The 14,658-nt window shown below is 40.5% G+C and overlaps 1 protein-coding gene across 1 annotated transcript in view; it reads left to right on the forward strand.

Annotated features, from left to right (window-relative positions):
- Positions 1-917: 917 nt before the first annotated feature.
- The window catches only part of si:ch211-236d3.4 (protein FAM107B), a 58,057-nt gene continuing 44,316 nt past the window's right edge, over positions 918-14,658 (forward strand). The window contains exon 1 of the mRNA XM_036558985.1: positions 918-1,101. Within this exon, the coding sequence (XP_036414878.1) occupies positions 1,078-1,101 (24 nt within the window). The 5' untranslated portion in view covers positions 918-1,077. The remainder of the gene's footprint in view (positions 1,102-14,658) is intronic.

Consider the following 14,658-nt stretch of genomic DNA (forward strand, 5'->3'; position numbering starts at 1 on the left):
AAAGGGGTTGTTAGCATAGGGGGGTCTGGAGATGTTAAATGGGACTGTTGTGGAATAAGTGCTTAATCTTTCCTCTGCTCTTCAGGGAAGAGGATAATGAGAGAAATGCCCCGTAGAACATTTTCTCCTCATTGTTGCATGGTAGCTTCATAAGCCTGAGGTCAGGGACAATGGCCCTGTTCGCTTGTTTCACTTGGATCAAGTCCTCTGAGCTTGCCCGAGCTTTCGGAACATCTGAAGAGCTAAGCACTCTGTACTGTCATCATCATCCTGGGCCACTTGCCCAAGCAGTGGCAGCTGGTACCTTCCACAGCCCAATTCCCCTGAGAAGGGCACCATTCCCAGCATGACCAAGCTCCAGCCCTGCTCCTGACCATTCTTAGCCCAAGAGAAGAATCTAAGGGGGCTTCTGCGCAACTCCCCAGCGTTATGATAATCATGGATGAACACTGACACCAAACCCCCGTGTGACTCTGGATCCCCGGCTGTCACCCTGAGGCCATCCTACCACACACTGTCCCTAAGGCTTCTTCCACTGTCACTACCAATTAGCATAATCTGGCCATGGTGGCTAAGTCCTTAAGGGAGCCCAGGCTAGCAACAGATGGCTGCACTTGGGTCTGTTCTGCTCTGCTGTAGCCATAGCTGCTCTGCTAACTCTTGACTTGTCCTTTCTCTCCTTCTCTCCCTTGCCTCTTTGTGTTCAAATCTATTTTGTGCAACTTGTTTACACAATGGATTACTTGGAATGACCTGCTTTTTAAACGTCCCCCATTCCAAGCAAGGTGGACCCCTCCTAGCAAGTCCTGGTCATGGTGTTGCAGTAAATATCTACCCCTAGCGTCCCGCTGGAATACCCTGCTGCTGACAAGGTGCCAGGGGCAGAGAGAAGAATCCTTTTTCCCGTTGGTTAACCCCCCTCCCTCTTGGACGGAGCCAGGCTGAACGCAGAGCTAAGCTGGGAGCGCCTCGTCCTGGAGCAGCGTGGGGGAGACACAGGGGAAACTCTAGGGAACTCTGAGAGCCAACTGCGAAGCACCTGACCCAACCCAAGCTCTCAAGTCAGCCAGCCTCAGCATGGGGGCTTCTTATGGCAAGAAAGTAAGTGAGCGTCTCGTTTAAAGAGCTACGTTTGCTGACAGCGTCAGAAGATAGTTGAGCGCATGGCCTGTTTGTATGAGCAAGATGTAAACACTAAAGGTGACTTCTTGTTATGTTTACAGCTCCGTGCAAACAGAACGCTTTAATGCATTCTAATTGTGAATTCATGAACTATCATTGCTGCATTATTTCATTGAATAATTGATCATGAAATATCCATGTTTACCTTTAAAATTATGCATTTGATTAGGAAAATATTTCACACCGAGTTAATAATAAGTATAAACCAGGAATCTTTAGTTTTGGTTGGCATTGTTAAGCTTGCAGTCCTTATCAGCAATGATTTTTACATTTATAACTAACAACTAATGGCACAGGCAAGGTCAAGGTCCTTGCTTTTTTATTTTGTATCACATTCCCAGTTCTGCCAACTCAATTTCAACAGCACCAGCCAAAGCTCTCTCACTCCCGATTCCATGCATGCTCAAGGTTTTTGATTAACCCGAGCTCCCATTGTCAGCCACCACATCCAGCAGAGTACGCAAGTGGCTACATTCACAAATATTTGAGCAATGGGGTGGGCCGCGCCTGTGTGGAGGGTGTGGAAGAGGGGGTGTGGTGGGCTTGGAGTTTGATTCAGAGCTAAGGGCTGCTGGTGACAGCTGACAGCTGCTCTGGAGAGGGTCACTGTGGGATTAAGGGACACGCGAGAGGCTTCTTGTTACCTGGAGGAATTAGATCACATTTGACTGTACAGCCAGCTTTAACTGCAGGAAAACATGTTTATTATGTAACATATTAAGAACTGTAGATTAAAGCCAATGAGTACTCTGCCCTTTCTAGTTTTTCTAGGAGTCAAATAGAGTTACATGTAGAATAATCCTGGTTGTGAGGCCCAAACGCACTGGTGCATTGCTTTCAACAAATGGTGTAACCACTAAACCATAGCAGCACTGATATTCTCTTACACATTCCTCCTGGACTAGAGGCTGTTCCAGGCCACTGCAAATGAGGCATCCTCTAAAAAAAACTTCACTCAGTCCAATGAAGTCCAGTGAAGGAGATGGACTTAATGGACAATGACTAACTGAGCATCTGAATAAATTGACTACATTCGCATTGCAATCCCTGGTTCCTATCACCACCACTGTACAGAAATCTGAGTCAGTAGGTTTATCTATAGTGAATCACTTCACATCCATAAACCACTAATTGACTCTGTTTACATCTCAGTGATTTAATTATGGAGAAAGTTTAATAAGAAGTTAAAATGTTGAGAAGTTTTACTTTGCAGAAATAGCTAAATTAAGAGCTGCAATCTGAAAGCTGATATAACATTAGCAGCATGAGAGTAAGAGGCTACAGTCATACAGAGGAGCTGGAACATGTAGCCATTGTTGCTGTCACTAAATAAAAATTAGAAACTGCTTTCACCTTTTCATGTTTAGGTTCATGTACACTTTACATTCACATGATAAAAATAATGTTATTGAATTACGGAAAGTCAAAAACACATTCTGATGAAGATTAATGTGACTGATCGTGATTAATAAAGCCTGAAAAGCTATACAAGGTACAAGGACACAGATATGAAACAGAAAGAATTTGCTGAAAGAGAGACAGAGAGAGAGACAGACAGAGAGAGAGAGAAAGAGAGAGAGAGCGAGAGAGAGAGAGAGAGAGAGAGAGAGAGAGAGAGAATAGTGCTTTGCTCTGCTCTGCTCTGGAGCTGAAATGTCAGCGTGTGTCAGTACTGTAATTTCATCCTCTCTGCGCCAGCTTCCGGGCAGCTTGGCATGAGCTGAATAACTCGAATACCCCTCACGGCACTGGCACAGTCCCCACTGCCCATGCTTCAATCACAGACTTCTAAAGAATAGCACAAGAAGCCATTCCGTCTAAACTTTCCATTCCCCCTATCTGCAATGGTTTCTCCTGTCTCTGAAGGGCAAAACCATCCACATTGAAGCTACAAGGTTTGCTTTGCTTGTATGTACTTATCATATATGATTTCATTACACTTTTGTCCAGCCATCGTCCCATTTCACGCCTAATTGAGTAGAGACATACCTGCAGATCTCTTTTGCAACCAGCATGGAAACTGGGAGTCTAATTCTATTCCAGGCCACAGTGAGCAGGCTGCATCCTCTGTGTTGCTGATTTTTAAAGCCATGGTCAAAAATTGTTGTGACTAACAGAGCAGTTTTATTCTTGGGTTTTTGAATTACACCTACTACAACAGGTTAAGGGTGGACAATACGATATTTTATGGTCATTGTGCTAAATTAGAACATTGCCCACATGTCGGCTGTAATTAGGCAGCAGCCCTAAATATATCGACAGCCCTTTTTAAATATCTATTTTTTTACTTACGATGTTAACAACTTTAGGCAAGATTCCACTAGATTGTTTTTCATAAACAAGCCACACAGTGTCATTGATCCAAAGCATCACTTTTTCCTGTAGCCATTTTTGTGACCTTAATCTTCATTTTATCTAAGTCCATAAGGTTTAACATTCACTGCTTCAATGCATTATTTGAGTATGAAATTAAGTAAACAAATGCCAGCCCAGTGCTTGTATTAGACCTGTGGGAAACACTGATCACACCACACCTTTGTAAGCATACCAAAAGCACTTCTAGATTGCTACAATGCTAAACAGCTGCATCTATTAAAGAAAATTGTATAAAGTCTATATAGTAACTGTATGATGCAGGGTAACAAGAAGCCCAATGCTCCTGTTCCTTGAAAACTTTTTAAATATTTAAATTTTATGCTAATTTTTATGCACAATTTTTTTATCATTTTTTTTACTACATTAGAAAACAATAAAATATAAATGATATGCACCATTACTTTCTTACAGGCCACATTTTATGTCTTATTTTTTCCCAATATACTAAATTCATTACATAAACCTCAAACATAAACAGCAATTTTGCATTTAAATGTCTTCTCTGTAGAGGATCTGTCAACATATTTTCACTTAGAAAATCAACAAATCAGCAAAACGTGCAATTTGACCAAGAGAACCCAAACTTTTTGACTGTATTACTCATGATGTTCGTTTTACATAGCAGACACTATTAGTTACAAAGAGCAAGATGAATTTAAAAATTGTAGTTCGAGGTTTGCAGCCTATTTTAAATGTGACTGCTATTTTGCTGGTGGATTTTGTCTGTTCTAGGGTCATAACCACTGGTAGGCATGGGTGAACCCTGGAGCTATCACTATATTATAGCCAATCAAATTATTTTGCTCTCGGCCAAGCTTCAACTTATAGTATTAATCCTTTAATCACTGCACAGCAACCATTGATATCCACCATTGCCTCAAGCCTTCAGTTTGTTTTTGGTGTACTAGTGTTTGAGCTTGAAGTTTCAGCTGCAGTTAAAAGATGTAAAAGTGAGGTTCCCATAAAGTATGTCATTTTCTACCCATTCAAAGCCAAAAAATGCCAGTTTCACTGCAAAGGCTGAAATCAAAGGTAACTTCAATTAATCAAAAGTAAGACATAAACATACCTGCCAATATGTTTTTAGTATTGATGACTATGTTTAGGTTTTCATGTATAAGTCTCTCCCTGTGCCAGTATGCTTTAGCCTAGGATGATGAAGTTTGGGTTATGAAGTTTGTTGTGTTGTTTTGTACATCTCAGCTCTCTGACATTAATTTAACATTAGTTATGTCATGTTCATTGGGCAAACATGCCTTTGGCAAGCAGGCGCATGCTTTACAGTCTTTGTAGTGAAAGCTGCTGCAGTGTTTTTTGTGTTTATGTCAATCCAGCATTTTGATTGATTGCCAGAGTACAGTGATATCACAACAAGACAGAAGCATTGGATGAAGTAGGCTGATAATTGCAGGATTAGCCGTCAGGATTAGGCTACAGCCTGATGTATTGACAGTTTAGAATATTATCGCATTTGGAAGTTGTATCTACCAAACTGGCCTCCCACTTTTTCCACAGGCCTACTCAAAAATGTATTGCTGCCTATGCCACTGGTCGGTTCCGATCTCTTCACACACCTCAGGGAAACTAAGTGTTGTAATACCTATCATGTTTCATGAAGAATGATCTGTATATTATGTTTGTGCCGTATTGCCTGCCCCTAACTATAGCTACAGTCACAAGCTTTGTGTTAGAAAACTATGTTAGTCCTGGAGTGGCTGTTTTGTGGGTTTGTGCTCCAGCCAGGAGGTACCCTGTTTACACTGATTTGGGACCAGAATGCTGCATTCCAGGCTTAACCTGAAGCAGTTGCTCTTAGCTCAGTACAAAGATAGGAAAGTTATATATAAAAAAATCAGTCAGCACAACGGTAGCATGTGACTGACCTACTGCTGTACTTGACGTCAAGTCGAGTCAAATCCTGTTGCGCCAAAGACCTACTGCACTGAGGCAGATTAGGCCAATCAGAGAAAATCCTTTGTGAATTATCCAACGGACAAGCTAAAAATAATCACTTTGCCTGGAAGGAATTTAACTCTGCAGGAGCAAGTGTTTACATCCTAAACTGACAGACAGTTGTTTGTTGGCCCTTTTCTGTTCCAGATGACTCAACTCTTTCTGCATAGCATTTAAGAACAATTCTTGTTTAATAAGTAGGCGCTGCATAAATAAAACTTGGCTGTTTCATGTGTTTGCACCACAACATTGCATAAATCTCACCGTTCTGAACACCTCCTAGTCAACGTGTTATCATCTTTCAAAGCATGGGGGTGTATTTTCATTAAATATGTAGGTTTATACAAACAACTGATGGACAGATTGATTGAAAAATGCAGTACTGGACAAAATTCAGAGACTAGCCTTTTATTTATTTGCTTTCCAGTCAAAATGACATTATGTACAAGCATATTATTATAGAAGCCTCAAGAAAAAATGACTAAATTTTTTCACTATTTATTTTGTCCATGCTTTGCCTTTGTCCCAGCTTCCATTCAATTTGGCAGCCTTGTTTTCAGTTTTTCAAAGAAATCCGCAGGGATATTTTGCCACCCCTCCAAAGTTCAGTCTAAGAAGTTGGTTGCATTCTCACAATCCAAGTAATCTCACAAAATTAGTCTCATCAGTTCATTAAACCTCCACATCTCAGACCCAGTTTAAGCATTCTAGTGCAAATTGTTTTCAACTGTAGTTAGATGTAGTTGTAGTTAGTTGATATTTTACTTTGTAATGTAGTTTTTGTCTGATTTTCCTTTAATCGTGTTTCCTTCTTTTTTCCTAATAGTGTAAAATAAATGACTTGTCTCTAAAGGCTGCTTTGACATGAAATTAAGTCTAAACAAAAGGCTGGTCACTGACTATTGCACAGTACTGTAGGTAGTCCTGCTACAATATTTTCTGCAGTGTCTAATTTCCGTTCAGTTCAATGCAGTGTCATGCCTGGATAGGAGACGGAGCTGAGAGCAGTGAGAGTAGCTCAGATTTACACCGAGATGGGCCCACAGACCTGAACACGCAAGCGCCCAAGAGACAGGTAACCAGATCTGCCCGTAATGAGCTACAGGCTGACAAACAAACCACACTCTGATCACTGCCTCGGAGAAGAAATCTCTCTCTTTCTCCATTAGAGTAGAAAGCCGCTCTGAAACGGGAAGCAGCATTTAAGTCGGTTTTTGAGGCTCACATCACAAGGCAGACGATCATTTGAGCCTCTGGAATGTGGAGGTCAGAGAACTACGAAGGTTGAATTTGTGCCATTGTGTTCACAAATTGGAACGTTACTCAGTTTGACGTTCATTCAGTAACTGCTAGTTTCTAGCAGCGATTCAAACTTGAGTCGCACTCGAGCCGCATATTGACTTGACACATGACTCGACTCTGAATCATGCTTAACTGACTCGTGACTCAACTTGAACGTGCACTTAATTGTGTCATGACTCAGCCTGAACTTGCATTTAACTGACTCGTGACTCGACTCGGTTGTGTGCTTAACTGACTCAAGCCCCAACTCCAATTCCACTTAACTGACTCGTGATTCAAATCGAATGTGTACTTAACTGACTTGTGATCTGACTCAAACTCACGATTAACTGACTCGTGACTCAACTCAGACGTGTGCTTAACTGACTCGTAATGACTTGAACTCACATTTAACTGACTTGTGACTCAATTTTGGTGGGCACTTAATTGACTCATGACTCAGCTTGAACTCACGCTTGACTGACTCGTAACATGACTTGGATGTGTGCAAACTGTCTCAAGACTCAACTCCAACTTCACTTAACTGACTTGTGACTTGAATCGGATGTGTGCTTAACTGACTCACGACTCAACTCAGACATGTACTTAACTGACTTGTGACTTGACTCAAACTCACAATTAACTGACTCGTGACTTAACTCGGATGTGTGCTTAACTGACTCATGACTCATCTTGAACTTGTGCTTAACTGACTCGTGACTCAACTCCAACTTCACTTAACTGACTTGTGACTTGAATCGGATGTTTGCTTAACTGACTCATGACTCAACTCAGACGTGTACTTAACTGACTTGTGACTTGACTCAAACTCAAAATTAACTGACTCGTGACTTAACTCGGATGTGTGCTTAACTGACTCATGACTCATCTTGAACTTGTGCTTAACTGACTCGTGACTCAAGTCAGATGTCTGCTTAATTGACGCAATGCTCAACTGTGATTCTGCTTGACTGACTCGTGACTTAAATTGGATGTGTGTTTAACTGACTCATGACTTGACGCGAACTCACGCTTAACTGATTCCTGACTCAGCTTGAATGTGAGCCTAAGTGACTCACTACTCAACTCAGAGCTGGGCTTAACTGACTCATGACTTAATTTGTATGTGCTCTTAACTGACTTGTGACTCGACTAGGACACGCAATTAACAGACTGACAACTTGCCTTAGATGTGCCCCTAACTGACTTGGGACTCGATTCAGATGTGCACTTAACTTATTTGTGACTTGACTCAAACACGTGTTTAACTGAATTGCAACTTGACTCTGACTCACGCTTAAGTGACTTGACTCAATGACTCAGATGTGTGCTTAACTAACGTGTGACTCGACTTGGATGGGTGCATAGCTAAATCATCACTCGGCTCAATCTCGTGCTTAACTGCCTCATGACTAGGACTTACGTTAAACTGACTCGTGACTCAACTCAACAAATTTTGCTCTGAGCATTTCTCTTATTGTCCACTAGTTTATTGTGTTCTCACGCAAGTGATTTGTCAGGCACCTTTGTTCTTTTAGCTTCAAAGGTCGTTGAGTCTAAATATTCTAAATATTCAGGGCAGCCTTTATTTCCTGAAACTGCTGATTCATTCTAACGATTTGTGAAATGCATTATTAAATTCAACTCCATTTTCAGTTTATTAGCATTTAACATTACAAAAGTACAATATTTGAAACAAAATCTATTCTTTATAGTGACCCAATATAACACTTTAGTCACAAGCTAACATGTTTATTATAATTAGATACGATACAGTACGACAAACTGGGATAGAATTCTATATGTTTTATTTTTAGATCCCTAGCTAATGCTAATGCTAATGCTAAAGCCAATATCATGATAACGGTTAACAAATGATATATAATGCAAACCTAATACTAGTGCAGGGCACCATAGAAGGAAGACTTCATATTCAAATGCTTTCTAGCTGTAGTTCTGCACTGGAAATATGAATCTTAACCATAACAGTTAAAAATACTACTTTATGGAAATGCTATGACCTCACTGAAGTCAGTTTCAGGCTAGGAAATCAGCACATAATCCCAATGACCACTTTAATGAAGATCAGCTAAAGAAAAACTGAATTTGCCAGGGAAATATTACATGTGCATATTTACTTAATTCACAACAGACAAGGCATCTCAAACAAGGCAAATGAGGTTTGTCCTTACACTGAGCCTCCTTCAAACTAATGGTTCTTTGATGAATTCCTACACGAGACTGTCATCAGAGGCGTATTTAGTGGTTTATGTTGTCGAAACAAAGAGTCTCTGATGAAAAACACAAACCGTAACGACAGCTGTCGTTATGATTACAGATTGACCGGTTGCCATGACTACAGTGCCATTATAATCATCATTTTGGTCTTTAAAGCTGTGGCTTGTTCCCTGATGTTGTTGAAAAAGTATAGGGATCTTAAGATTTAGTGAAGTAGGTAATAGGGGGCTGTTTAATTCAACTTCATTATTTTATTGAATCATTTTAGTTGATCATATATCAAATAGCAGTCATATGCAAAAGTTTGGTTTCCCCAATGTGGCCTGTGCGAAACTTATGGAGCCATTTATAACTTTATGTTTAATTTTCAAACTCAGCATAATATGTAGAAATTATGCACCGCAAATGTGAAGCAAAATGGCAAATGGCATATTTGTTCCCATAGAGGATGTGTTAGTTTAAAATAATCACATATATATATATATATATGTGTGTGTGTGTGTGTGTGTATCACTGCTGTCGGAGCAAAACCTTGTATCTCCATTTTTGTGGTTTTTCAGTTTTTGACATAATTTGAAAATGCCCGTCGCCCTTCGCATTACATGTAAATTCCGCAATCAGTGGACCAAAAGAAGTGGCCCAAAATGACTTGGAAAAGAGTCTGGTTCCATTGACTTACATTAAAAGTAAAGCATGTTTTTTGCTTCTCCTGTAAAGTTACCATTTTGGAGATGAGGTTTTAGTTCCGACAGCAGCGATGTATACACATATATACATACATAACAAATCCTTAATAAGCTTCTAGTAGTTAGTTTGAGCTAAAACAAGCCTAGCAGAGCTGTGACCCCAGAAAGAAAAGCACTTTTATCCACACAGCTGCATGCTGTAGCCTCATCTGTGCCTCAGTCACCCTCATACACACTGACACGAGCCAGCTGTACCCAGCTAAAGCAGATGGTGTTCGTTATCTCATACACACAAGCGCAATCACAAACACGCAGCGGTGTTGTCATTAAAGCTCTAATATGAAGTGGCTGCGACTAGCGGTTTTTACAAGTGCAACAACAGAGGCATCTGTTAGTAGCCCAGTCTTTTTGTATAGTTCACCCATACTGAGTAGGACAATATACGATACAAGACAGTGTCATTTAAAAGAAAACTGCTTATGTTCATAGGAAAGCTTGTAGAACCCTAAGTGTCGAGTCATGGAAGACGCTAGCTGCAAATTTGAGTTTTTCTCAGGTCAGCGTACCTAATTAAACAGAAATTCCAGAAAGTTTTTCAAAATGTCTGAATAATTACGCAGAGAAGATGTGAGCAAAGTCATTGAGAGTGGATTGATATGAGATGCATTTGAGAGAAAATTACTGAGTCCGAATTGTTGACAGTGGTGGTGATAGGAACCAGACGTCTAAAGAGTTTAATGCCTTTAAAAGCTCCCTCACAGAATGTGATTACACAATATGATTACAGATATATTACCTCATGTCTGAGGTATTGTTTACAATAATTTCGAGATAGGATTCTGTCCTAAAATGTATTTTTAACAGTCATTAATGGCAGAGAGACACAGGCAGGGCATTTTAAGGCCTTTAGACGTCTGGTTCCTATTACGACCACTGTGAACAATTCTCACTCAGTAAGTTTCTCTAGAATGCCTCTGTTTACATCTCAACATCTGAATTATGGAACCATATAAAAAATGGTGGATTCACCTTTGAGGACCTGATTATGAAGAATCACATACAGAACAAGGGAACTTTAGAGGCAGGCAGATGTTCATAGATCTGATAACTAATATAGTACTAATACTGTACATTTACAGCAAGCCTTTTCAACAAAGACCCTTGAAAATATGAACTTGAGATGCATGGAAAAAGAGTTTCTATTAGCTTTTACTGTTACTTGCCATGCCACTGCCCTCCTATCACTTCGTAGTGTAATGTAAAAGTAGATTGAATGTTGTCCACAAGAGGGCAGAGTCAGCCTATTTGCGAGGGGAGTATCTCAGAGCCTCCTACTGTACATCTTTACTGCTGACAAAGGCTGATAATGCATGGACTGCTGAATCCAGCCAGTAGTACTGGTCATGAAACATCATCATGATGTCTGTTTGGTGCTCAGTAACATTTTTTAGCAAATGCCAAGCAATACGTAACTACCTTGCTGAGGTATGTGGTAAACAACACAACAATCAAAAATTATGCAGTATTATAAGTTCACTTCACACCAAGTCTTACACTGTATAATTAGAGATTATAATTGCTCATGCATAGTGGCTATTGCCTTTATCAGTGTGCAGTATCTCAAACAAAGAAAGATGTATTTCATGCTTTTTGTCCAAAAGGTGACAGTCATTCAAGTTGCCTACATATCAAATGAACGCAAATTATATATAACGTGTTGCGGGTAAAGAAATAGAGCTTTACGATTAAACAAGGCGAAGGCTAACATCCTGCTACATCACCACAGCATAGTGTGAGAACAGTGCTTTATGGAAAGCCTATCCAGACTAAAGAGCTCTGCATTGCTGTTCAAAAGCCTTGCTTGATGAATGGAATCATTAAAACAGGATTTAAAGTTCATTTTCATGCAATTTTATATTATTCTTATTCCAAACAGAAATCCTCAGGCTGGTCGGATCAAGGTTTCAGGCTTGATTAAAGTTGAAAATGACCCACTACTCAAATAATTCCTGGTCCTAGAGTCAGAAACTGACCAATGATGAATGGGTTACATGGTGGCGGACAAATTATGCAGAAGAACTACATTTCTAGGAAGAGTTTTTAAATATCTCGATTATTATTAATAATTATCTAAATTATTTATCAAAACATTGTATATCTCATCATATTTTAGCTTTTCATTGTTTTCTAAAAGCAATAAGCCGCTTGAGGTTGTACGTAAGGGGTATTTAGGTACTCATAATAAAATCACTGCAACACAGAGGCTCTCATGGCTTATCACTTTAATATCCATTCTTATTAGCTTTGGTTATAATGAGTTTTTAAAAAGAAGTTCATGTTGATGAAGGTAGTATTAATCAAAATATTGCGCCAATACTTCTTTTATATGTAAAGCCCACTCTCAACAGTGTATATCATAATCCCTTAATATGTAATTCATTTATAGTATTTTCTGTGCTTTTCTCGATATTTGACAAGCCTAAATGCCCACTCATATTGTGTGTCTTTCATAGTGCTTAATACCCAAACTTGACCACTAGCCCCCACTGGTGTACACATGAAACAACATCTGCAGATACACACTCAATTGTGTCGCTTTGTCCAGCTAAAAGTTGCCAAAAACAGAACTGGTACAAGTTTATTCCATATTACACAGCTTTGATGCTTCTTTTAAGCTTATAATGGTGCAATTCCAAAAAAAATGGACCACCAGGTGTTTCTTATTTGCCTTTGACACCAATATATTAATGTCAGGGCAAGTTACTGAGTCAAACTTCATGTATAACCTGATTTTCAGAGTGAATACTGGTCAGTATCTGCACATTCTTCAGCAGAAGAAGCAGTACCAGCTCAGCCTCAGCATGCAGTGGGAGCTGTACACCCCACGCTCTGCCCGGATTCCTGCGTAGCTGCAGGGAAAACTGTCAGTCCCATTTCCTAAGTGTCACCATGGCTTGTTGGAAAGCGGTTGCTGCAAAGGAACACTTTGTAGTTTACAAGGAGTCTGCAGGCCGGATGTGAAGGCTGTAAACATCTGTAGAGCATGCCCCAAATCAAATCCCAAATCCGCCACGTACACCGCCTGCATGCCCGCCTGGTTCCCTGGAGGCAGATTAGAGCTGCGCCAACTTTTAAAGCTGCACTGACCCATACTGGAGGCATGCTAGCAGTAATCGCAATAGGGAATTTAACTGAAATGCTACATGCTAATGCAGATGGTCAGAGAAACTAGCCAATGCCAGTGATAGCAAGTAATAAGCGTTGTGTAGCCAAATGGGTCAGTGTGTTGGCACACAGTAGTGGGTGGACCAGGGACATGGTGTTACAGACGGACAGCAGCAATACACACATAGAGTATGGTCAAATGCTGTTTTCATACATGTGCTGGCTTTAGTAAACAATGCCATTCAAGGGGGCTACCTATAAGAGGCCTAGGCCTACTTACTTGGAAGCCAGTAAGTAGGCAGTCGGTTTCTTTAGTGTTCGTCATTCAGAGAAGAAACACCCATAAACCTCAGCAGGATCTCACAAGCACATGTGTTTATGTCAAAATGAGAGGTAAAAAAGTTGGTTACCAAAAGCCATTGAGTTCCGTAGTATTATTTATTTGATTTCCTTTAAAGGATTTAATGAAATGACAAGTTAAAAAGCACTGAACGCACCTACAGAGGTTTGTGTTCATTGCCACTCAAACTGTTTGCACTTCTGTGTTGCCCAGTAGAGTGCAGGATTCAAATAACATTTCAAACATACTTTCATTTTTCATTAGCATTCAGATCATTTGTTAAGTGTTTGATTTTCAAATTCAGTGCGTCCCTAATTTGTTGTATCGCCTTAATGCCTTGATCCATGAACACACCCACAGAAACTCATCAACAACAGCTAAGGTTGGTCAGAACATTCATAAAGACACTAAGATAGATTGGAGGACTCAATTGGGTATTAATGCCTTCTGTGATACTGATATTTCCAGAGCCAATATCATAATAATGATCAACAAATGATATATTGTGTTAGTGTACTACATATACACAAGCCCAGACACTCTTCCTTTGATGGCATCGCCTCCGGAGCTGCAGCAGAGTTACCAATACTTTAAAGCTCTTTCATCTCATCAGGAGAGATCATTACTGCCTCTGTCCTTCCTTTCCTGGCCCACACATTCCCTCACAGCAAAGCTTTAAAGCTCCTAACTGTCACCAGGGGGTCAAGGACTGTCTGAGGTCTGAGGTTTGCCTTCAGTCAGCCTTGATACTATAGTACATAAATGAGTCTTTAATTTGTGTTTCATTTGCATGCAAGACAGTGTTCATGTAAACCTGGACCAGTGATAGGTCAGCAAAACAGGTCACATGTTGTCATTGCAGCGCATTCTATGTCTGCTTGTCATTATGATGCGGCTGTGGAACATGAAATCACTGATCCATGCCTGTGTTCCTTGTTTGGTTCCGTACGTAATTAGCAGGCTGCTTCCCCTCCTTTTCCGTGGCCCCTGCTAATTGTTTGTGTTGTCTGGGAAACCCGAGAACCTTCGGCTTGCAACCAGAGCGCTGGAGCATGGCCGAAATCTATAAAAAGCCTTTTTGTTCAATAGTTATTAGCAGGATGCAATATCGCCCGCAACGTGATGGCAAGGAGGCCCTTTCTGAACAGAGTAAATAAAACATAGCACAGATCAGACAGGGCCAGGAGTGGAAAGGTCAAATGGCCACTACAACTTGTAACTGGACTCTGTGGAGTGGGCAGCAGCGTCTAAGTTGCCGTGGGGAACAATGGCGTAGTCTCGCAGCCGTCACGCTCAGTGCTCCTTTGGGTTTTGGAGATGTCAGATTGCCTTGGCCATGACCTACATTCTGCACCTTGTGATAGGAGAAAGGACAGCTTTGATTTCATACTGCCACTGAGGTCAAGTGCTGTTTCCATGTACACTGCCCATCAAAAC

Source organism: Colossoma macropomum, unplaced genomic scaffold (genome assembly GCF_904425465.1).
Source record: "Colossoma macropomum unplaced genomic scaffold, Colossoma_macropomum, whole genome shotgun sequence".
Taxonomy (NCBI): Eukaryota; Metazoa; Chordata; class Actinopteri; order Characiformes; family Serrasalmidae; genus Colossoma; species Colossoma macropomum.